We start from the raw sequence: 24,710 nt of genomic DNA, 5'->3' as shown, positions 1-24,710 counted from the left end.
TAAGAAAGGGTGTGTTCTGTTCAAAGACAACAAGAGGAAAAGTGCCGCACATGGTATGTGTATCTTGAGGAAAAGTTAGAAAAAAAACTGAAACAAAGTCTTCGATACTTTTGTTACATGTTTTCTCCTATGACATCTTTGTTAAGTTCTATTACACATATTCTGCTACATGAAGCAGAATAGAAAAACTAAACCCAAATCCCATCCAAACAAATTCTATTTTAATTTATTATTTCTAAGAAATCAAGAGGTAAAAAAGACCGAATATTAAGTAGAAGAATTAGTCAGGTTTTTGCAATAAAAGTATGGAAAACCCCTAAAATCTTACAAAGTCTTGTATGAATGAGATCTTTTGAAAATGGGATTTCATGCAATTTGGGTGTTTTTATTTATGGTCTGCACTCTCAGGTGTGATCCCACGTGTCAGCTCCTCTCCACACTTACCCTGATAGATGAAAGGGAAAATATGCTGTAAGAATCCATATCCATCAAATATTATGGATATGCAGTCCAGCCAGAAATCCCAGCCTAACAAGGAGAATAGAAGTGGTATTAAAGTCAATTCTCAAGAAATAGTGCAAAATAATTTTGAATCAAAGTGCTTCAGACTCCTAATAAAAACTGAAAATATTACAGTTCAGACCCTTTAAAGATTTCAATGGAATGTCTAAATTTTCTATAAAATATCATTTAAAATTACAAAACATCCATTTATGTAAAGAAAATGTTTCAACAGCTCAACTTATTCTAGCTATTCAATAAGTATTCATGAAAATAACCATGTTACTTTTTCTTGTTTGTCACCGTGGAAGCCATGCATGCCAGATGAAGTTAAAATTTCCCAGATTAGGAGTTCACCTATACAGAGACAGAATAAAGCAGAGCCTGTGTCTGGTATTGAATCTTCTTTTGAGTTTACTGGGACACATGCCCCTGGATGGCATCACATGGCCTGCAGAAAACCCATCTTCTGTTCCCTTTTAAGCTACTGAAAGAATTTGAAAAAAATTGGACCCATGACCTCACATGAAGTATTTGGCATATGACCATCTTTCATGTAGGATTTAATAAAATCACTGTTGAAGCTTTCCAATACTTTCAAAATAATGTATCTGTTTTAATTAACCAGAATATATTTACTCTTTTCTGTGTGAAATCTTGTGCCAAGCAGCATATGATGCTTTCTCACTTTTGAATATTAAATTTAATATATCTTGTACCCACATACTACAGGCTTGTGAAAGTCTTGCATGTTTTTCTACTTTGTAACAATTATTCCTCTGCCATTCGCTAGTTTCAACTACACGCTGTGTCGAGTGGTAATGCAGGATCCCGGGCTGCAAAATCATTGTCCTACTTTTACTTGTCTCAGTGCAATGTAACAATTTTCTTACCCATCATCTCCACATCTCACACTTGTCCAAACCTTCTCCCATCCAACCTCCTCCTTAACTCCCACCACACTTTCAAAAATCTCACATTACATTTCCAACTTGTCTTCCACATGAGCTCACATGCTTAGAGGAGCATTTCTCATTTAAGACATAGCTTTGAAAATGCATTCTTGTTCTGTTCTGCTGTTATTGAAATATCTGCTTACATTTTGGGGGAGGGTGAGGGGGATGTTGTGGATATTCATGAAGATTTTAGCAAGTCATGTATTTGTCTTTAAGTACTTGGATTTTCAACATATTAACTCTGATGACAATTTTACACATGACGTTAAATGTTTTCCTGTTTAGCCTTATTTATTTTCCCTTATCCGTATGTTTTTGAGGAAAACCAAGATGAAAGCCACTCAGTGAGCCAGGATACTCCCTTCAGAAACACCCAAGGAGCAGTGTTTGGGTGCCTCTTTGGGGAGACGCATTGCTTCAGTAGCTGAGGGGATGACCCCTAAGTCAAGAATAAGAGGAAACAAAAACTAAGGCCACCACACACCTTACTAGTGCTGCTGTTTGGGGTTGCTGAGGGCCCTGGGGCTGCTTTTCATACCCTTTTCCCCACATTTTCTGCACTTGCTGGTTGTGACCTTGCCAGCCTCAGCGGCTGCGGGTGTAACAGAAGGGGTCAGGTTGGAAGGGACCAGAGTGGGGCATCTGGTCTCACCTCCCTGCTCCGGAAGGGTCATCCTAGAGCACAGGGAACAGCACTGTGTCCAGACAGTTGTGGAATATCAGCGACGAGGCAGAGCCCGCCACAACCGCGCCGCACCTGCGGCGCTGCCGCCTCACGGCTACCCACGGCAGCCCGACATTCTGAGGCAGCGCTCGCGTGACGTCACACCCCGGAGCCAATGGCGGCCTCTGTTTACTTGGGGGCGAGGAGATTCGTTGCATATTCACGAGGTGGGCCCAGTGCCTGCGATGACGTCACGCTGCCGTAGCCAATAGCAGCATCGGTTTTCGGGGGGGCGGTCCGTTGCATATTCATGTCATGCATATTCATAGCCACGCACTCTAGGTGCCGCAGCGGCCGCGGCGAGGGGCGGGTCCGGCTCGGCTCAGTTCGGCTCGGCCCGGCCCGGCCCGGCTCGGCTCGGCTCGGCTCGGCTCGGCCCGGCCCGGCCCGGCCCAGCCCGGCCCGGCCCAGCCCGGCCCCCTTCCCTCACAGGAAGCCGCTGCCCGTGTGCCTGCGGAGCCCCGCCCGCAGCGGGAGGCGGAGCCCGGCCCGGCCCCCGTTCCTTCACAGGAAGCCGTGGCCCGTATGCCTGCGGAGCCCCGCCGGCAGCGGGAGGCGGAGCCGGCCTGCCCGTATTTATGCTGAGCCCTGCCAAGAGCGGCGCTGTGAGCGCGGGGCGGAAGCGCCCGGCACCTCCTTCCTCCCGCCCGGGTGCAGGCGACGAGGATGAGCCAAAGAGACACCCTGGTGCATCTCTTTGCCGGCGGGTAGGTGAAGCCCCGGGAACGGCTCGTGCGCTTTCCCGTCCTCCTCCCCAGGATGCGGGTTTGGCCCCGCTGCTGGCTGGCCTGGGCGCGCGGGCGGCGGCGGCCTGGAGCGGCTGCCTGGGGACATCTCGGTGGGGCTGTGAGGGGCTGCCTCGCTCCTCTGTGCCCGAGGGGCCGCGGGGAGGAGAGAGGGGGCCGCACTCTGCTTCCCGCCCTGAGGCCCTTCCGGGCCCGCTGCGCGGTCGGGCCCGGCCCCGGGTGTTGCGTTGTGTCACGGGTGGAACGCGGGCCCCTGGGGAGGCGGGGTGGAGGCTTCGCGTAAAACCAGCCCGCTCCATCTGATTGCGGTTCCCGGGTTTGTCCCTTATCTGGCGTTTTCGTGGAGAAGCACGCAGGGCCCGCTGTGCGTGGGCTACCCCTCTGTACGGAGAGGCTGCCGGGACTCCCCGGGCTGGGAATGCCCCGGTGGTCACGCTCGTGTCCAAGGGCCGCTGTATCCATGGAATGCATTTTAACGCTCCAGTATGTGCTGCGCTTCCGTGTGGGGCTTTGGCACGGTCGTACAGCTCTCCACCCACAAAGGCAGAAGAAATAGGAGGGAAGAATGTACCCAGAAGTAAAGATGTAGCCTTAGTTCGGTTTGAAGTAACTTTTTTACCTTTACAGCTACTAATGAAGTTTCAAAATGTACGTTTTTAAGTTTCAAAACTGTATTTCAGAAGCCTGTGGTCCTTCCAGGGGCAGGCTGGGAAGGGCACCCAGCTTCAAAGGGAAAGCTGGGGGTCCTGATGGACTTGACTGTAAACGTGTGTTTGGGTAGTGAGCATGGCTATGCAGAAGTGACAGGGGACACACCTTGCATCCCATGAGAGAGCTTGAAGCTGTGATTTCCCTTTATGCTCCTGTGCTGCTTCTGGACTGAGGTGTTTGAGGTGGCAGAACAGTGTATTGATTCTGAGCAAGTCTGAGTGACTTGGATACATGTGAGTACTTTCTCTGCTTTTGGCACACTTTGCAGCATTGTGCACCTGATCTAGTGCCTGTGTGGGGGCTTTGTCATCCCCTTAATTTCTTGCACCCTGTTTAAGAGGGGAGTAGTTATGCAGCAGGAGGCCCAAGATGCAGTAATATGTACTGGTTTCTTCAGACTTTGCATCCTTGTAAGCATTCAGAAAAGCAATAGCAGGAACTCAAGCAGGATAGGGAGCTGCTGGAGAGGGTCTGCTAGAGGGCTACAAATATGATGAGGGATCTGGAGGATCTCTGATATGAGAACAAACTGCAGGAGCTGGGCCTGTTTTCTATCCCAGTTTGGAGAAGACTGAGAGGGGATCTCATTGATGCGTACCGATATCTCAAAGAAGTGCCAAGAGGATGGTGCCAGACTTTTTTCAGTGATACCCAGCTACAAGACAAGGAGCAGAGGCCACAAACTGAAACACAAGAAGTTTCACCTCAACATGAGGAAGAACTTCTTTATATTGAGGGTGGCGGAGCACTGGAACAGCTGCCCAGGGAGGTTGTGGGGTTTCCCCCTCTGGAGATGTTCCAAACCCACCTGGACATGTTCCTATGTCACCTGCTCCAGATGACCCTGCCAGGGACATTAGACAATATGATTTCCAGAGGTCCCTTCCAGCCCTAAGGATTCTTTGTGTGGTGCCTGATTGTAGCCCTTCAGCTTGACAGCTCTGCACCGGGGAAATTACTGGGCAGAATTGTGCATTATGTCAGAAACAGGTTTATAAACCTGAAACTCAAGACCAGATGAAGATTGCTCAGCTCAGCTTGCTGATTCCTATTTATTGCAGAGCAGTCTGGTCAATGGTTAGGTGCTGGCCAGCTGGGTCAGGGGTTATGCTGTGACGAAGAGGTTGAGTGCCAGCCACATGTTTCCTGTGACTTTAGTTCAGCCGAGCTAGCACTGTCTATTTGGTCACATTTTGCAGTAGAAGAGTTTTTTGGGGTCATCTCATGACTTTGCAAGCATGGTGCACTACAGATCACCTGAGTGATCTTTAGTCTTCAGTGAAACTTAGAGGAACGGAGCTTTGTTTGCATTTAAGTTGCACCAGAGCCTCTATGGAAACAACATGATTATCTCTGTCTGCTGGCTTTTTTTTTGTTTTTGTTTTTTTGTTTTTGTTTTGTTGAAGTTCATTCTTCAGTTCCTGCTTTCTGTAATGAAACTTTAACAGATGACACTGCTGGTTTAATAATGTAAGTGGGGCCATTCTGGGATCTCTCTGTAGCTGCCTAGGCTGTATGGTGTTTTTTGTGTATCTTCTTTTTTTCCACCACACAGTCAAATAGCAGCTATTATCATTGTAGACATTATGTTGGTAGTATAAACTCAGGTCCTTTTATTGTAAAGCAAGGATGCAGTTGAACACTCTCCATTCTTAAATTAAAAAGTAGTGATTGAAATATAGGATGTAATTAACATTTTTAGTTCAAGTAGTAAGTTATAGTTGCTCTTCTAGTTGTTAGACTCTATAAAAAAAGTAGTAGAAAACCTTAATGTTTTGCTTTATAGGAAAGATTAATATGTTTTGGATGTTCTGGCTTGCAGCCATCCAGTGAAAATTCAGGTGTTGGCTACGAAAATAATGTTCAGGTTTTCATGATTTATTCTTCATTTCCAGAAAGTTTATGACAGTAATTCTGTATCATACAAACTTCCATCAGAGCAGTGAACTTGTGTGAGCATTGTTTCCTCAGCAAAAGGAGGGGATTGGGTTAGGAGGTGGACAGCTGCTTTTCTGAGTTCACAGTTGAATAGTCTTCAGGTTTGCTTCTTTTCTTCACTCTTGGTGTTTCTTGCAGAAATCTGGCTGTTTTCTAATTTAATGTGTGAGGAAGTATAGGGAAGAGCCTCATTATTTGTTTTGATTATAGAATGGTCTGTAATTGTAACCCCTCTGTCTGACAAAGGTTCTTGGCAAATCCTTGCAGTGGCTAAAATGGTACAGAAAATGTATTTAAATAAGTGTTTGAATTCTCAGCAAGATCCGACACTGTTGAAATATATGAAGTAAAGATTAAAGATCCTTGGGCTTTTTCTGATTTCAGAAGATAGTTAATAATGTGTAACACGTATTATGATGATGGGGGCTTTTTTATTCCCTTTCAGAAAACAGCCACTTGAGTCATAACTGAGTTGCTAAGCACTCAGCTCCTCTCTGCCCTAAAATACATTCCTGGCATAACCCTGGATGTGTTTCAGAACAAGTGAAAAGGAGGTTAGTGCCCTTCTGTCCAAACTTGAGGTTATTTTTATATTCAGATACATTTTTGTGTGAAACAAGACAGTGTTTATTTAAAGCTATGGGTTGCTCCATGGGGTTACTAAATTGCATGAAAATTGCTGTCAGTACTTGAGAAACTGTGCCACTGGTATTTTTCTCATATTTCTTTCTAAATGCTTTGAGCTGTTTTTACTTAATACAAATGTTATTGTAAGTATTTATTTACCCTGGCTCCTAATAGAAGCTACACTGTTCATGTTTATGTTTGTTTTGAATAATGGAACCCAGTGATGCTTGATCCTGTGGTGGTGTTTTTCCTGTTTTCACTTGTAAGTTTCTATGTGGCAGCATATCCAGGGCAATTTTATTTTTACACTGTTAATTAGAAATAGCAAGTTTGATTAGTATTTGTAGTTTAAGGATGTGAGCTTAACTTACACTTTCTAAGTTTCAACAAAAAAACATAATTGATGAGTAAGGTGGGTAAAGGTTTTTGGCTGCTAGTACTCAAGTTGAACAGTATAATAACAGGAAAACCCTGAAAATTCAGGATTAATGAATTCTGGTTTTGAAAGATGTACTTGCTAAAGCCCTTCTAAACTCTCTAAAGACCGATACTGTAAAATTAATATATAAAGCTGCAACTTTGTTGATGTGGAAGTTACTCTGGTTTAAGACAGCTCATGAAACTGCTGATAGACTTGGGACCTGAATTTGCAGTAAGTGATGAAGAGATAGAAAGGTGCTCTGATTCCAAGTTGCTTGGATAATTTTCTTCTTTTTTTGACAGAGTTTTGAGCTCAGGTTTCTTGCTGTGTCTTTTGACAGCCAGTGTTTGCATGGAAGTTTCATTTTCGTACAGGAAAGATAAGTAACTGGTAAAATACATGAATGAATGTAGACCTAAGATAACAGGGTCAAGGGTTATCTTTAAGTCTTTGAGGCTGTGGTTACAAATACTGTGAAAGGTGAATCTGAAACTAGCACTAGGCAGCCATGGCTTTTGTTTTTGTAAAATACATCATTATCTCAAGGAATTTATGAAAATGTGCAATGACAGTTTCAGTGCTAAGTCAGCCTGCACTGGCATTTGAAATATTAGTGTGCTTTAGAGCATTTCTAGAGAGTCCGGTGGCTGAATTTAAGACCCTCATTTGTGCTAGAGCTGTCTCTGGTGGTACTTGCAGGGCTGAAAGGTACCAGTAGAAGATACTCAGCTGCTCTGGACAAGGGCAGTGACTCCTTAGCAGATACCTTCGCCTTGCAATAATAAGAGAAGACTTACTTGTGTAGCCATGTCTGGAAGGAGAACTTGGGATGTGAAGGCTGAACAGTTTTAGGTTTTTGAAGCATGTGCATATTTCTTTCCTTGGAGTGTCACACAAATAATGCAGGTCTGTCTGAGGACAGTGGTTGTCAGAGCTGTGTCTGTTGAACTGTTGGCAGGATTTAGAGCCTGATAGTTCCAGGTTTGTTTCTGTTAAACAAGTGAGGTGATGGTCTTCTAAACTGACATTTGGGATCAAATTAAATGTGTTGTGGGTGGTTGGGGTTTCTTTTGTGTTGTTTTGGTTTTTTTTTTTTGTTTTTGGGTTTTTTTTTTTAATGGATGCTTTTGGAGGAGAAATGTCCTCCTTAGTTTAGGAGAACATTGCCATCTTCCTAGATTCTTCAGTCCAAGAGATGTCAAGTAGACAACTGTTCTTAGTTTTATTGTTTTTCTTTTAGGTCTGTCACGATCCTGCAGATGGTAACTGCATCTTGTGATGTCCATTTGTCTTGTTTCACTGAGTATGACGTCTCTTAAACTATACAAGAAGGCTCAAGTTGAAATTTTAATTTTCCAACTTGACTGTGTTAATAGTAGTGGGATTTTGGTCTTCCTTTTTTAACCAGAGTGTTTATTTCTGTGGATTTACCTACTGATCTCTGCTTTTCTGCCCTTCAAATTACTTGGACCCTACAGGTGGATTCTTGTAGCCTTTTATGATCAGATGTTTCTGATGAAAAGTCAGCTTTGCAAGCTTTTTTTTATACTCACTTGGTAAAGCTGAAAAAGGCTTGTAGTAAACATTGATGAGAGGCGAATGTCACATTTAAGATAGATAAGATGAGCAACTGGTCTTCTGAACAGCATTCACTGGAAACTGCAGTAAGCATTCAGACACAGGAGTGTCTCAGGTCTTGCCATTCTTCACTTCCCATTTATACTGTGTCAGCAGGAGTGTATTTGCTCACCTATGTATGCTACCAGGTGAAATTCATTTAATCCTGGAGAACAAGCTACATGTTAGTAAGTGTTCCTGCAAGTCACACTTGTTGGGGCCTGTTGCATGCATGGCTCGAGAGGCTCAAGCCCAGAGTGGTTTTAGGTAGTCGAAATTTCTGAAGTAGTTTACAAAATCCCACCTGCATTTTCCAGAAGAAATCTAATATTCTTCAAACTGTTTAAATAATGCTTTTCTGAACTGTTCTAGTTCCTAATGTGTGTTAAGCCACAAGCTAAAAATACTCCCCTTAATTTAAGCCAGTGAGGAGGGGAGCAGGAAAAGTGGCAGCAGTCTGCTGGCAATTTATAGAGCACTTGTAGGCTGGAGCTGGTGGCTGGCTGTTAATGGCCTGCCAGGACTTGAGCACAAAAACATAGCTGTCTCTGATGGTATTCCCAGTAGTGTGTTAAATAAGCAAAGCTGGAAATACATTTCTAAGTAAAATACTCTGTCATTGATGCTGGTGACAGAACAGCTGCTATGCTTATTTGTACAGAGTGCATATTCTTGAATTGTTTCTCTTCTTTGTTTACCCACAAGCTCTGTTTACTGACAGTTTTTCATAAACAGATTTTTGTCAAGCCTTGTGGTGTTTATCTTAAAGGTCAAGTGAAGTAGACAAGTCAGGGTAGTTACTGAATTATGCCTTCATTTAGTAGTTTAATTCAAGCTGAGTGGATCTTGTGGCCGTGGAGAGAGTTCTGGTTCCTCAACATATCAAGATATTTCTTTTACTCTTTCAGTTTCGGATGTTGTGTCTATTATATGGGTCTTTTTGGGGCTGGGAAAATGACATATTACTTTGACAGAAGCAGACATCGGGAATTTTGCCAAGACTTGAATTACAGAACCACATAGCACTGTAAAACTTCTCAGCTTTCTTCAGCAATTTTAACTAGCAACTTGAGATCTTGAAGATGGGGGACAGAAGTTTAATTCAAACTATAAACTATTTTCAATTGTGGAAAACATTAAAAATATTCTTGGGATTAGTCAAGACATCTTAAATTGTTTAAGAAAAGCCTAATCAAAGAAGCACAACAGCAAGAAACTGCCAAGGGTGCTGATTATTTGAAATTACTTGAATGGCAGAAGGTGGTGCAGGAAAATGCTCTTAAAGAGAGCTTATGATGCGTGTGATCATAGTGCTGGCTGCTGTTACATCTGCTGGCTGTCACTGACCAGTGCCTGCCGTAGCCAAAGTTACAAAGAGCAAGCACAGAGTAGCTGTGTATCAGCCCCCGTCCCAAGTAATCCATTGCTGAGTGAAGGACGTGTGACCCATCTACAGTGGATGTCTGGCAGAAGTGTTGTAGTCAGGCATCCCTTGTGATTTGGGTGTGGTGTAGGGGAGCATTCAGGTCAGCATTAATCTTCAACTTTAGAAAATTTTTCTGCTCTGATGTAGCTGGAGGGAGCTTAAGGGCTCCAAACTCCAAGCCCTGTTCAAGAATGCAGGTCAAGTTTTTTGTCCTCATTTCTTCCCCACTTCACAGCATTTATCTCATTAATATAAATCATATCGTGTACTTTCTCTTGTGATTACCGTTGCTTGAAAACAAGTTCTTGTGTAATGTCCAAAATGAAATGCAGAAACGTTGAGAGTAAGCTCAAGGGGAACAGAAATGGACGGAGTGAAAGAAAGGAAATAAACTCGAAAGCCAACTTCCTACATTGCCTGCGTAGGCACGTTACTATGGGGTGGAGTCTGTTTTGAACTGCAGGAAACACAGACAACTTTGTCTGTCTCAGAGCTTTAGAGCTTCAGTAGCATCATGTCAAATTGTTTTGGGAGCTGATCTACCTGTGCTTCTCACATGCTGTTCATAAGGAGCCTTAACATGTTACACGTTCCTGCTACTTCCAGCCCTGGCTGAAATAAATATTAGCACATCTACTCTCTCTTTCTGCAACTCTAATTTTAAAATAAGTTTATATGTAGCTTACTGTTAGAAACAAGTGAATTGTTTATTCAGAGCAGGTTGCTCTAAGGTTTGTGTGAGGCTGTAACTGCATTTGTGTGGCACACACTGAAGGACTGTCTTTCGTCTTCCTGTGATAACACTTTTTTCCAGACTGGCAAAGAAATTTATTATCTTTCCCCAATTAAGCCTTGGAAGAGAATAGACTTCAGTCTAATGTTGGAGTTAGGGATGGGCAGGATACCTTTAGGCTTAGTAACGGGGTACCTCTAGGTCACAGTGTTTAAATGCAGTGTTAAGTGAACATAGTCAAACTTCTACTTGGCAGCTCTACTCTCAGTTCACTTCATACAAACAGATTAGGTTTGTAGGGTGCAGTGCTATATTTTTTGTATTCCCTATGGTAGAAGAGTGTTGTCAGACTACCCTCCTATTAAAATTTATAGGAGATCTTGAGTCTTAGCTGTTACTCCTACTTTGGGCTGAACTCTGTTGCATTTTGGAAAACATTTTAAAAAGACTTGAACAGTCTTACAGCTTATTAAAGGGTTTGGGGGTGTTTGAGCTGCTTGTGTTAAAAAAAAAAATAGCTGATAACTATCTTGTCAGAATCAAGCACTTCTTCTCATTATATATATATGTTATTATATTTATTAGGGGGAACAAATGCTTGGCCCTTTGAATTTAGTACAAATTATATTTATGTGTTAGTGCATTTCAAACTGAGCTGTAGTTAGCATTAATACCTGAACTGAAATCTAGGTTTGCTTCCTTGGGTTGGATTTTTAGTTAGCTTATTTGTTTTTTAAAGGAGATAGTGTCCTGGCCATAGTTTTAAGAAGGGTGTTTAGCAATGCTAAGAATACTGATCTCTGAAAATGTTCAAGAGACTGTCTTGGAACTCAGACTTTGTAGATTTGCTATTTTTCCTCTAGGCTCTGCAGAGCTAAGAATGTAGATATTAATCACTGAGTTCTGGGGAAGCCCAGGAAGGCTCTGAGCAGAGCTGTGCAGGGCAGTGTGTTCCTGGCTGCGCTGTGCTCGAGCAGAACGGCAGGAACTGCTCTGTCAGCACAAGCTGTGCACAGCTTGCCTTGGCTCGCTCTCAGAATGAGAGGCAGACTGAAGCAAACCCTGCGACTCTTCACCTGGTCAGCCATGTGAGCTCTTCTGGCCTTGCAGGTTCTACTCTACGGTACCTGGTCTGTCTTTCTGAAATGGGCACAGCTCAGGAAGCACTTGCACAGCCGCTGCTTTCATGGTACAAGGACCAAAATGCAATCGGGCTTTTGAAGATGGTGTTAAATTGCCACACCACAGATGTTACCAGTTCTTACATGTAGCTCTGTGTGCATAGTGCATAAACCTCTTCTGCCCTTAAGGGTTTTTGGCACCTTGTTTGTGGTCAGGAGCACACTAAACATTAAAAAAAAAAGTTAAAATTTACCATAAAAAGTTAAACATTTAAGCTACTGAGCTACTTTCCAGAACTGATTTGAACAGCATGTACTGAAAGCTATGTACCTTGACTACTTTTTTTCTGTTTAAATTTTCACTTCAAGTTGTGGGGTTTACAAACTGACTTAACAGTTTGCTTGCCTTCAAGGGCAAATAACTGTCATTGTGACACATGTTCCTGTTGGTTCTTCACCTTTGCAGTATGACTGTGTTGAGTATAATGTCCATTCTATGTGAAGGTACCCTTCAGTTACTTTGCAGTTAAAAATGTGGCGATCCTATTTACCTTTGCAGATGTGGAGGTACTGTTGGTGCAATTCTGACATGTCCACTGGAAGTTGTAAAAACACGACTGCAGTCCTCTTCTGTGACTCTCTACATATCTGAAGTTCATCTCAACACTGTGAGTGGTGCTACCGTCAACCGAGTAACCAGAGTTTCTCCTGGACCTCTCCACTGTCTGAAGTGAGTGTAGCTGGCACAAAGGTTTGGGTTCATTTTGGGGAGGGAGGAGGACAGGTGTGCTGAACAAATCTGTGTGAAAGTGACTCTTACGTTTGTCGTGATATTACTAGGAGATGACTTCCCATATTTTGCCTTTTAATTGTTTCCAAATTTTCAAATGTTCTTCATGCTCGAGTTTTTATCTTGAAGTAGCCAGAGCAGATTTACCTTGTACAACTCGGCTCCTAACTGTGTGCCTAGAATTCACTGGCAACATTGTAACATTTACATGCCAGACTCTCATGTTCATTCTGAAAAAGTGTTCGTATAAGACTTTTTTTAACTATTTTGTGTCCAAATCATAGAAGTTACCAAATAAGGAGGCAATTAAAATTAACTCAGCCTTTTAGTCTCTTTCAACTTTCACCACCCACACATTTTATGCCTTTGAATGTGTTCTGGTGAATGTGTGATTAGTAATACTCTTTTAGAGCTAGTAAGAAATAGCTAAGGTCAGCTTTTGCCAAGATCTGGGATGTCTTGTTTGTGTTGTGCCTTACTGAATGAGGGCTGCCTCTCCTCTCCTTGCTGGCAGTGCTTGTGTAGTTCAGGAGCCAGCAGGAAAGTTGTAAGGTCACAGTTAAACTGCTTGTAATGCCCACAGGAAGGGTTCACTTCACCCTGGGGGGCTCAGGCTCACCTTCAGTATTTGGGGAGGAGGGGAAATTTCTTCCAGGAAGGACCTGCAACTGCTTCTTGCATTAGAAAGTTGGTTGAATCTTGACAAATTCTGGGTTTCAAGTTCTTTAAATACAGTAAATGTGAAAAGATACCAAGTGACATGGCAATGGACTGTGACAATAAAAATACGTAGGTGCAGGACATGGTTACTCTTGTTTAAGGTACTAGGGCTGTTTAGTGGGGAAATAAAACTGGATTCCTTTGTCACTGTCATACCCTTACTGTCACTTGATATTTTTTGACTCATAGTTGTCAGAGTGTGGTTGTGTCATAGCAAATTCAGTGCAGTGCTCCAAGGCTCACATTATTCAGTCTAAAAGCAGAGTGAATCAGGCAAATTATGTCAGAATTTCAGTGAACTGACTGCTGTAGAATCATTTCTGCATCTTAAGCATCAGTGGAGGTGACTTCAAAGGCATCTCTGTCAGGAAACAAACTCAGAAGAACAGGTGACTCTATTGATTGGCAACAAAAGCAAATTCTTTTGTTCTTAGATATGTGTTGCATTTCATATTCCATATTCTCATCACTCATCTTGCACAATTTAAACCTGAGGTCTTGCTAATGGAAATCTCACCAGCCTCCCAGTGCAGGCTCTCCATGTGACATAAGAAGGTCAGTTGAGGTCGTATGGGGCACTTGTCCTGCTCTTCCAACCATGGATTTGCCCTTAACTGCTTTCAATAAACAAGTGCAGGCTCTGAGATCTGCTCTTTAATGTAGAAATTTGTGTCTTATTTTCAGTGCAGCCTCTGGTGCTCCTCCAGCTGGCATCTGTGAATGGAAAAGAGCACCAGTAGCTACCTCCAATATAATCCCGTCTGTTGCAACCTCTCTTTAGCTCTTTGCTCTCTGTCAAATTCTGGGACTGTAGATCCAAAAGAAGCAAGTAGACATGGTTCACTTCATTCCTATGTTTCTAAGACACTGAGATTCCTGCTGCTTTGAATACATGTATAGCTATATGTGCATATATGCATGTGTAACACATGATGTGGTGGTAGTGATTTTTAAGTAGTGGTTTAGTGAACACAGATCATGTTAATTGGGTTCAGCATTGCAAGGCATGAAAATTCTTTCAGGATGACAAAAAAAAAAGGTCCAGGTTATTTGTATTTCCAAGGTGTCTTTGAGTATGCGCTCAATATTCCAATTACTGCTGTGGAGCAATGCTGCTCACACAGTGAAATGATAGCTAATCGTTATGGACACAAAGCTGGAATGTTGCTGGGCACCTTATATGTCAGTATTCCTAAATAGCAGTGGTAACTGCAGAACCACTGTTTTATCTTTGCTTAGTGAAAGTAAAGGCAAACTTTCAGTTTGATTTTGCAGCAGAGCAATTGTGAATCAGCTGCTGGGAGTCAGAATAGGCTTGGAATCTCCTTCAGTGCTATAGATTGCTTTCACTTGTTTGTTCTCATAGTAAATTCCAAACAAAATGGCCATTTATACAAGGGTAGTTTGCTTTATTAAGTAATTGACTTGTCATTAACCTGCATTGCTCTTTGAAGAAGAAATATACAGGAGAGCTATTTGTGTGCATTGGCCAATGCTTCTAAATCAATAAGCGCAGGGCTCTGTTTTGCAGCATCTGGGAATGTAGTTAATTCTTAACTTTAAATCTGGTTTTAAAGTAATTGCTAGAGCAATTTGCAGTAATGGGATGCAGGTAGTCCTTGTTACTCTGCCCATGTCCTACCATACTTTGTAAAATACCAGTGATTAGCATCTAGATTGTGGGGCAGATTGATTTCACTAAAACTGAATATTAATGCGTAGTGTCTTACTGTGCCAGGGTACCTTGCTGCATAATGGTCTTCAACTCTTCCTAAAATCCACAACTACATGGGATCCATATTGCAAAACTAAAGGACTAATAATGCCTTATTTGAGGTCTCAACTCACTGCTTGTATCCCTGCTTCTCTGTAAATTCCACAAATGGGGAAGGTTATACCCTGCTGCCACCCAAGCAGTCTTTCCTGAGCTGTGTTCATAGTAAACATGGTATAGGAGATGTGAGGACTGTACTGTGGCTGTGACTCTGCATGGGTTGCACTCTTGTCTCAGTTACTATCAGTGAATTACCTTGTGTGGAGAGGTAAGGATTGTCTTCTCTGGAACAAGTCAGAAAGCAAAAAAACACTGGCTCCACAGCCCAGCAGCAGTGCTTGGATAGGAGCACACAGGCAGCAGTTCAGAGGAATAGGAGGAAATCCCTGCCAGCCTCTAGCAAGGGCCACTTTTCACATTGTAGTTTTCAACTTCCTTTTACTACAGGCAAAATAATCACCATGCCTTAAAGAAAAAGCTAAGAATGTGCTACTAGTTGAATACTTAGTGGATTTCAGTAATTTATGGGTATGAAAAAACCAGAACATGGAGGAAAGCAGCCTTACAGATACAAACTTCTGCCATGGAACTGTTGGGAACCTTGTGGAATCACAGTGGGGTAGCAGATGCAAAGCTATGTTGAGGTCTCTCTCTTTTTGAGAAGAGATAATAAATTGCCAAAGGTGTCCTTGGCTGGGTGTCATGAGCAGTAGACCAACATCTTCCAGAGTGGCTCTTGGACAGCAATGGCTCAGTGAAACTGAACTTCTGAAGTCTCTCTCCTCTCCTTCTCTCTTGCCCTTTGTTCTCTGGCCCTCCCACTCAAAAAAGTTCACAAGCATTGGGAGCTGAAGAGTGGTGAAAGGAATGTAGCATAGAATAAAGTATTTTTGTTTCCTGAGCAATCTACAACCTACATGAATGGGAACATTTCCATGCTTTGTATTTTGTCCCTGATTCAAGGAGGCTTTCTTTAACTTCCTAACAGACAACTCCATGCATGTATGTGTTCCTATACATAAGTTAAACCTGTATTGAGATGTTAAGTCTTACTTCTGCATTTAGTTTATGGTTTTCATGGTATGTTGAGCAATAATGTAATTTTTTTTATGCTGATTCTAGGAAACGACTAATTTTTTTTATGGCCAGCACTGTATTATTATCAATTACTATGAAAGCTTTTCACACAATATAGTTTTGGTGGTTAGTACATTCCTTAATTTTGCTGTGAATGTTCCAGTATTGTCTTTTTGTTTTCTAGGATGATCTTGCAAAATGAAGGCCCTCGTTCTCTATTCAGAGGGCTGGGTCCTAATTTAGTTGGTGTTGCGCCTTCCAGGTGAGTACAGATATGCACAATAAATGAAATACATTAAGGGATTTAAGGTTTATTTGAAAAAAGTCTTGCATCTGCAGTTGTAAATACTTAATTAGCAGCAGGTAACCTTTGATTCCTGGGGTAATTTTTTGCCTGAGGAATTGAGCCATTTATGTACTCCAGACCTCCAGCTGTCTCAGCATTTCTTATCCTGTGTGCTACTGTAGTAGTATTTACTGTTGTGTACTATCCCTTGTGCAGAGTTTTGTCCAGTTAAAAAGAAAAATTCATAAGGAATTGCACATGTAAACTACAAGTTTGGATCTTGGAAAATACAAAGGTATACTTAGCTTTCAGTTAATCCTTCATCTTCAGGAAGCAATTATGTGACTGTATCCTCAAAATACTGGGTCTTCCTTCCTGAGTTCTGGTGAAGCACTGCCTGGTGCTCCCCTGCAGGAGGAGAAAGCCTGTTCTGAAACTTCAAAAAGGTTGAGACATTGCGTACGATGGGAGATTCACCAGCTGTCCCTGAGAAAGCAGATCCAGCAGTGGGCTGGGCTCCAAAGGGTACTGGGGCAGTGCAGGGCTGAGGATGTAAATCTGATCTAGTTGGCAGTGGTGTTGCTGTTGTCTATTGCTCTGCATCAGCACAAATACTCCAGCTCCTTAGCTGGTGCTGGCAGGCAGAGAGAGGAGCAGATCATGCCAGAGTTTGAATTTATCCTTACATAGAACTGCTAGCTGAAGTTCAGTCTAAAAATAGGAGAGTACATAGGAAGAGTACAGAAACAGAGCTGTGTAAAAGTAATATAATTCTTCAGGCCTGGATGAGGATACTTGAAGTTGTTTCCTGGCTCATAGTTTTTCTTCTCTGAGAAGAGCCTTTATGCAGGGGGAATATATTCCACAAAGGTTTTATTCTTTCCTTGACTTAGTGCCCTGCTTTTGTTTGTTTATTTATTTTGTTTGAAGAGAAAACATTCCTATCTCTTGCACACTCAGTTGGAGAGTATCCTAACTTTTTTGGTTTGAGGTATTTGGATGTTTCTGAAAAATATTACTAAACTGAACTTTAGATCTGATGAGGTAATGTTCTTTAGATCCTCTGCATAAATAAGAGAAAAACACAATGAAGGAATTAGATTGTTTTTATTTTAACAATTTTTTTTAAGGATTTGGGAATATCTGAGGTATTTTCTGATCACTAGATTAGCACCAGTCTTTGGAAAAGCTGAAGTAAACCCAGTAATGTTTTTGTTCTTGACACCTACGGGATGTCAGCACTTCCTAGTCTGGAGAGCCTGTAACTTTTGTACAATAGACCGATCTGTTCTATCAAATCTTCAATATTGATATCACTTTAATGGACATTTTTACTCAGGAATGGGATCCATTGCATAAATGTCTATCCTCCATGAAGAATATCCTCAGCTGAAAAAAAGAAATTTTTTTCAGTTAATTATATGTGAAGCCTTCTGTTTCCCTTTGGTTCTTCCCCCAGGTGAAATACTTAGCTTGTTGCCTCCCATCCGCCATACCAAAAATGTCAGCTTGATATAGAGTGCAAACCTTATTTATAAGCACATCTTTATTTCCCTCTGGCTGATTCTGTCTTCAACCAGTACTTCATTTCAATTAAGCATTAGCTAAGTGGATTTAACATCAGCTCTTTGTTTAAATAAGCTGTAGAGAAGCATGTTTCATAACACATCCAGTGTACTTAACTGAGTACAGGTTCCATTTTAGAAATTACACCCACAAAACAAGCACTTTATCTTTTTTGTAATAAAGAAAAACATGTTTGCACAGCTAATGATGTTAATGTTCTGGTCGGGAAAAGTGGCACATTGATTTTTTTTCTCTTGCAGAGAGGTGTCTGTAGATATAAAACAACTGCGTTACAACCTGAAATGTGAGGTTTAGATGTGCTTAAAATAAGATTTTTAGCTTTAATGACTGAAACCAAGCATTTTTCATAATATTGAATTGGGATGCTGACTTTGTCTGGCTTTGTTTTGATACCAGCTCACAAACTTGAGTGTAGCACAAGTTTACAACATTTTTCATGGTGTATTCAGAGACAAAAATCAGTGTCTATTATAAATACAAAACTCTGGAAACAAAATGTGAATTGCAGCTTCACAGCTGTTCTAGCATTTAAAGCATAAATATTTATAACCACAAATTAGCAACTTTTAAATCTTAAATGCTATAGTAATAAGAATGTTGTTTGGTTTTTTAAGAAGCTACATACTTGCTAGTTCTCTTCAAATTGTCCTGCTCTTTGAATGAGTTGAGGTCCATTAGAAGAAATTTGTTCTATTATTAATGTTGAGGAATACTGAATCTTTTTTAGTGTTTTTCTTCTCTGGCTGAACTTCCTAGTGTCACAAAAATCACTGCCATATTTCAAACTATCTGTCCTTCCCCTCACTAATTGATAATTGGAGCTGTTGTCTGGGGGGAAAACAAGTTCAAGTGTCATGTCTTTTCCATTCCTAGTATAGTCCCACTACTTTGCAAGAGTTAATGGCTCTGCTTGTTAAGGATTTTGACGTGTTAAACATAACATAACTTGGATTTTGTTCTAATTTTAGAGCAATATATTTTGCTGCTTACTCAAACTGCAAGGAAAAGTTGAACAATATTTTCAATCCAGATTCTACCCAGGTACACATGATTTCAGCTGGTGTGGCAGGTAAGGATCTGTAACTTTTTAGCTTCATCCTACAGTTATATCTGCAAATGAGAGGTGACAATAAATGTGGGAAAAACCCCAACAAAACATGTTCAATAATTGAATGATGTCTTTTAGTGGTTATCTGCCTTGGCCTCTCATTAAACAGGCTCTCTAGAGAATTATATGCATGAAACTGCACTGAGTGGTAAATAACTGTGTGTGTGAGCAGTCTTCTCTAGAAAACCTGCATGCCTGCTTTTTCAGTTGTAAATTTGTGAAATGAAAAATGTAACCTTTCAAAACAGTAACTTGTTGCTCTGTAAGCTATAAACATTGCACTGACTTCTGGTTTAATTCTTCTTAATCAGTTTTTTTACCACCACTTTCTGCTATGGTTTTGTATATTTGACTTATTTTTGTCTTTCAGAAATGTGCCTGCAGTTATTTGTGTAAATTATATGTAACACTCCCCACTCCTTTGTTCATATACCAATCTGTGAGAAGCTTGCTCTACCATTAAAGAGTCAGAGAAGAGCAGATTTTTCATAGTTTGTGTTTTCATCTCTGAAGAAATAATTCCTATTTTATATCTGCAGTGTAATTTTGGTGTATTTTAGCAGCTACCAATATTTGTTGCTCTGTTTGTATATTTTGTGCTTTGGGATCATTAACAAGGGGGAATTAAAGGCAACTGAGCTATGGTCATGAACTTGTGCTGGGAAAATCAAAACTTGGGCTGGCAACACTTTATTGTTGCCTGTGCCTTTCCTGCACAAAAACAAATTTTCATATTTTTTTTTTATAGGCCATGGGCACTTCACAGATGAATTCTGACAATTTAATTGTTGAAGTTTCTAATTCCTGTCAAATTTTACAACCAGTCTATAGAATGTGAGTACCAGCAATCTGGAATGGACTCACAAAGGTGTGATGTCAGAGTAAGGAAGAGAATTGGTTTTCTATTTAATGCTTGCTAATAATCTGATACAGAAAGATTTTATATAGCATATAAAATCTAAGTGATATTAGCTTTATACCTAAATGACACTAATGTTCATCTCTGGCACATGAAATGTTCTGGCAGTTTTTAATCTTTAAGGTGTAAGAAGAGCTCTTTTATTTCACCTGAGTCAGACAAGGACAATGCAGGGTTTGCTTTTTTGATCATCTAGAGGTGTGTGTTTTTGTTTGTAGGTGAACAGCATGGGGAATGGGATGGAAGGGGATTTAATGAAGAGTTCATCCCAATCAGTTAATTGCATCAAGAAAAACGAAGAGTCTTCAGGTTCTTGTCAAGGGAATAAAACATGTCTTTAATTTGGGGGCAGAGGGAAATGTGGGTGATATAAACAAGTCTGTCTTCAGCTGAAGACAAATGAAGGTGCTGAGTGTTCCTTACCTTTGAAAGTTCCTGCCCTCATTCTGTAGTGAAAAGCACGTTTATGGAGATGTGCTGCAGTGCCTTTTCCTAAGTGTTTGCAGCCTCAGGCTGCAGTTTGTCATGGAGCTCTGTAGCAGCTGCCCTTCCAGAAGGTTGGTTGTGTGCATTTGTATGTACAGCTGCAGGACACTGGGGAAATGGATTTGAGCCTTAATTGCTGTTTGCCTTTTTTTACTTTTGTGTACAAGTTTTAACATTGAACAGCTCTTGAGGCTGTTGACTTTCTCACACTTCCCAGGTTCTGCAGTTGTATCTCTAAACTAGTCAGTGAAATGGAATGGTTGGTGCAGTTCACACCACAGGTCTTGGCACTGTACAGTACAGAAATTCTCAGGTTCTTTGACAAACAGCATTTCAGTTCTCTGTTCTGGTGTTATTCTGATACATGAAAAGGACTCTGCAGTTAAAATTAACAGTGCTTTCTTGGGAATGTGCTAACCTTGTTTTGTAATTCTAATATATTTCAGAAAATGCACTTAAACCAGCTATTAACAGTTTTACCTGCAAGGTTTGTATTGCTGTATGATGCAAATCACCTTAAAGAAATGGCAAAATAATAGGGAAAAGATCAAATGTGAGCTCTTATTTGGTTGACAGGTTAATACAGAAGATCGTTGCAATACTTGCTTTGGAACCTAAGATTTCAGAATTGGCAAGGTGGATAAATACTTCAGAATTAGCAAAAAATAATCAGTATTGGTGTTTTTCTTTTTCAGCTGCCATTGGTTTCAGTAAGGAGTTGAGTAATTCAGTCTTAAATGAGGGTTGTTGTTTTGTTGGTGGTTTTTTGGTGGGTTGGGTTTTTTTGGATATGACCTTGCTGTTTCGTAAAGTCTAATACCTAATTAGCATGAAGTGGGATTTGCACTTGCAAAGCTTTTCCTGTAAGTTGCAAAATACAGTAATGATGCAAAAATACATTAAAAAAAAAAAATTGTAACATTGTTTTATGAAAGTACTGCAAATAGTGAACTTCCGTCAACTTTAAATTCTGTTTATTTGTATCATGTGCTAATACATATCTCAGGCTAGACTGATGTCCTTGTTAAATAAGGATTGTTTTATGCACATGGCATTTTTGGGAGTGAAAAGCTGAGCTATAGTATTTTAAGCATTTTTTCTTTTGTTGGTTGGTTTTAGGCCTGATTCTTCTCAAAATATGTATTTATGGTTTTAAGATTCTCTACTAAGTTTGTTTTATCCCAAGAAGAATGAATTATTTACATATTAGTAACTGATGCCTTATGCAAATAGAAATGAATGCTGTCTTCTTGCTGTGCTAGTTTCTAGCATATAGAGCACATCCCCTTCATACCTAAATATATCTGTGTTGACATGAAGAAGTACTCAGCTACTCCTCAGCATATCATGGTTCTCTTTTTGCAAACCAGGGCAGGGAATATATCTGAACGTATTACAAGACTGAGAGTGTTTGTTTGTGTGAAGAGAGTTGATTTCTGGACATTTCCAAGTTAGGCTAAATTCTCAGATTCACTATAAGCTCTGCCTTCTCATTGCACTCAGCCTTTCTTACCACAGAGAAGAAAAGCTGTAGAGAACTGAATGATATACTTGATTCCTGTATGGCTTTCTTGTTTGCTTTTTTAATGATTCACAGCCTCAATCAGACAACATGGTTGCAAATCTGCTGCAAAACTACTTTGCCTTGTATGCTATTGCTATTTTTTCTAGAACTTTACTAGCAAACCAACCCAAATGCAGATTTTTTTTTTTAATTTAAAAATAATTGGGATTACCTTATGTAGAGACACATTACTTGTGTAACTTTTCAGTACTATGCACACAATTAATTCATACCAAATAAAATGCATATTTAGTTCACTGACCTTAGAAAGTTGGATTTCATAAGGCATCTATCTTTGCTTTTTCAGTCCTAAGACTAGGCTAGCTTTTGTGAATAATATTTCAAGGGAGCGGGGAAGGAGGAGGGTTCACTTGTAAATTTGCTATATAGGTAAGTATTTGGAGATGTAAAATTAAACTGCTGCAAATGAGCAGAAATTTCAGTACTCAGTGCATTTTACACATCTATTTTAATATCTGTGGCCTGTTTTGATTATTTTTCTTTCTTTTTTTCCTCAACTTTTACCTGCAAACAGTTAGATCTCCCAATAACTAATTGACAAATCCTTCCTCTGGGATTCGATTTGTACACTTTGTGTCTGATGAGGTCACTGCTTGTTGTTATGATACAGAAAAGCCTGTGTCTATTTTAGGCATTTACTGTACATTTCTCCCGTGAAAAGAGTGAGATCGTGTCATCTCATGCTCCCCCTCCGCAGGTCACTTCCTGCAGCAATATGGACTAACTTAAACCTCGTGAGTACTGAACTGAGCGTCTCTTGCAGCCTCTAGTGTAAGAACCACACATTGGGTTTGTGATATCTATTGAATAAACAACGTAAGGGGAAGGCACTTCTAGCTTGAACTCAGATGATGTGCGTTGTACAAAGACATCACTTTTCATTAACTCTGTTTAGAGTGATTTTTTTTTTTTTTTCCTGTGCAGTTCAGGGAAAGGTAGGAAATACCTTTCACTGAGAGCTGCTACTGTACTTAGCTTTGGCTAATTGAAAGCCCCTGCTGGGTTAAACAAGGCATTTTGGGGTTTTTTTTCCCCAGTGTTCCAGAGCTGCCTTTAAAATGCTGCAGCTGATATTCTGTGTTGTCACGTTTATTTCAAAGACCTCTTTTCTTTTTCTTTTTTAATATGTGTATATAATCTCCTTTCTGTCTCTTTCTGTTTATTCTTTTGGTTTGTTTTTATTTTACTACTTTGGATTTTTAATTCATCATTCCATGTTCACATGTGTCTGTATCAATTACGTTGGCTTATAGATTAAAAAGCACCAACCCTATCCTTTGAAATATGATGCATAATAGGAATACCTGGGATCTTACCTGTCAGTAGCTGGGATAGCTGAAAAAGTAGTTTTAGGTAATCCTATCTGAAACTGCAATATCATAAAACATATAAAACTACAGGAGTTTGTAATACTGCTAAATTTATCTGTATTTGTTATGAATCTGTGATCTTTCTTGAGGGTGCAACTCATTGATAGGCATTGTAAAGCATTATAAAGATCACTGAGGCCTTTAAAAAGAAAAAAGGAAACAATTGATGAAGCTTCATGGCAGTTGTCGAAAGCCCCCAAACTTTGTTTTAACAAATATTTTTGCTGCAGATTTTCTGTAATTAAAAACCAAAATTTATCTTCTCAAGGATCCCAAATGGTGTGTTTCATGGTTTGGAGGGCTTTCCTTGGTGTCAGCATCACTCAACTCTTAATTAATTTTTCTTCTTCACTAGCTGCATTTAGTACATTAGCTGTAAGAATTGGCCTGTAGTCATCTCATCTTGAAACCTTGAAGGCCCTTTGATTTGAAAACTTTGGTCTGAATTGTCAATTTAGACTTATGACAGCCCTGGGGAAAAATATTGGCCATGTTGCTGACTGTCTGATCCTGCTGTTGGAGGTGCTGCATTTAAATAATGCTTACAGTGATGCCAGGAGTGCAGTTTTGAGTAGAGTAAGGGCTGCATCCTGTGCCAACTACTTCTTGCTGGAAATTTCCGGTATACTTTTCCCAGCCAGCCTGGAAGTATCAGGCTGCTGCTATGGGTGAATACAGTCACTGCTGTCACTCAGCCTCTGCCACTGGTGATACCTATGCATTGCCTGTTCCAAATTCAGGATTTGCAGAGACCCTTATTTTGAGTTGAATATGAAGGAGAAAGACTGTATGTTACAGTCTAACAGTAACAAAATTCCAAAACATGCAACTTAAATAGGAATGCAGAAGGCTTTTTGGCTTTGTTGATTTGTAATTAAGAACTAGGAGAGACTTAAGAACTAATTTTGGTTTTTAGAGAAGTCTTTCTTGGAAGATGTGTTGGTAGGGGAAGTGAGTAGTTTTTCCCCACCTTATTTCAAATCCTTTGTTGCAGTTCGGTGCATTTCCTAGTGCACTTCATGCCACAAAGATTCTGATTGGAAGTCAAAGACAATTAAAACTTTATTAGTGCCAGTGTAAAGAAATAAAAACATGCAAGAATGAAGTTTCCTTTCAGTGTAGTTGAACTCAGGCTCAAGCACTGTTGGAATCTGTGGCATTTCTGTGACATTAAATGTCAGGTCAGACAGGCTCTGGCTGCTTGAGCTACAGAGCCTGTTTTGCACATGTGGTGTTTTAAAAACATCCCATGCCTTGTATGGCAGAGTAGTTCCCCCACTGCTTTGAGTTTTTACATTATTATTTACCTTCATGAAATAGAGATATAAAACTCTTGGCTTGTTAGGATTTCTCTCCATCATATGAAGGGTCTGTAAGTACTGAGATAGGAAAAATGAGTAGTGAATCAGAAAAAAAGAAAGCCAACTCCAAACCTTTATTATCTACCACAGGAAGTTGCTTAATTAAGAAGTTTGAGTCAGTTTAAA

At 40.5% G+C, this 24,710-nt stretch overlaps 1 protein-coding gene across 1 annotated transcript in view; it reads left to right on the top strand.

The window, feature by feature from the left end:
• The first annotated feature begins 2,664 nt into the window (after positions 1–2,664).
• SLC25A36 (solute carrier family 25 member 36) overlaps positions 2,665–24,710 on the top strand; it is a 30,234-nt gene continuing 8,188 nt past the window's right edge. The window contains exons 1-4 of the mRNA XM_069023814.1: positions 2,665–2,888; positions 12,081–12,251; positions 16,067–16,144; positions 18,724–18,824. Of these exons, the coding sequence (XP_068879915.1) occupies positions 2,848–2,888; positions 12,081–12,251; positions 16,067–16,144; positions 18,724–18,824 (391 nt within the window). The 5' untranslated portion in view covers positions 2,665–2,847. The remainder of the gene's footprint in view (positions 2,889–12,080; positions 12,252–16,066; positions 16,145–18,723; positions 18,825–24,710) is intronic.

Source organism: Aphelocoma coerulescens, chromosome 9 (assembly GCF_041296385.1).
Source record: "Aphelocoma coerulescens isolate FSJ_1873_10779 chromosome 9, UR_Acoe_1.0, whole genome shotgun sequence".
In the NCBI taxonomy this organism is placed as follows: Eukaryota; Metazoa; Chordata; class Aves; order Passeriformes; family Corvidae; genus Aphelocoma; species Aphelocoma coerulescens.
This window is presented reverse-complemented; position numbering and strand designations above follow the sequence as displayed.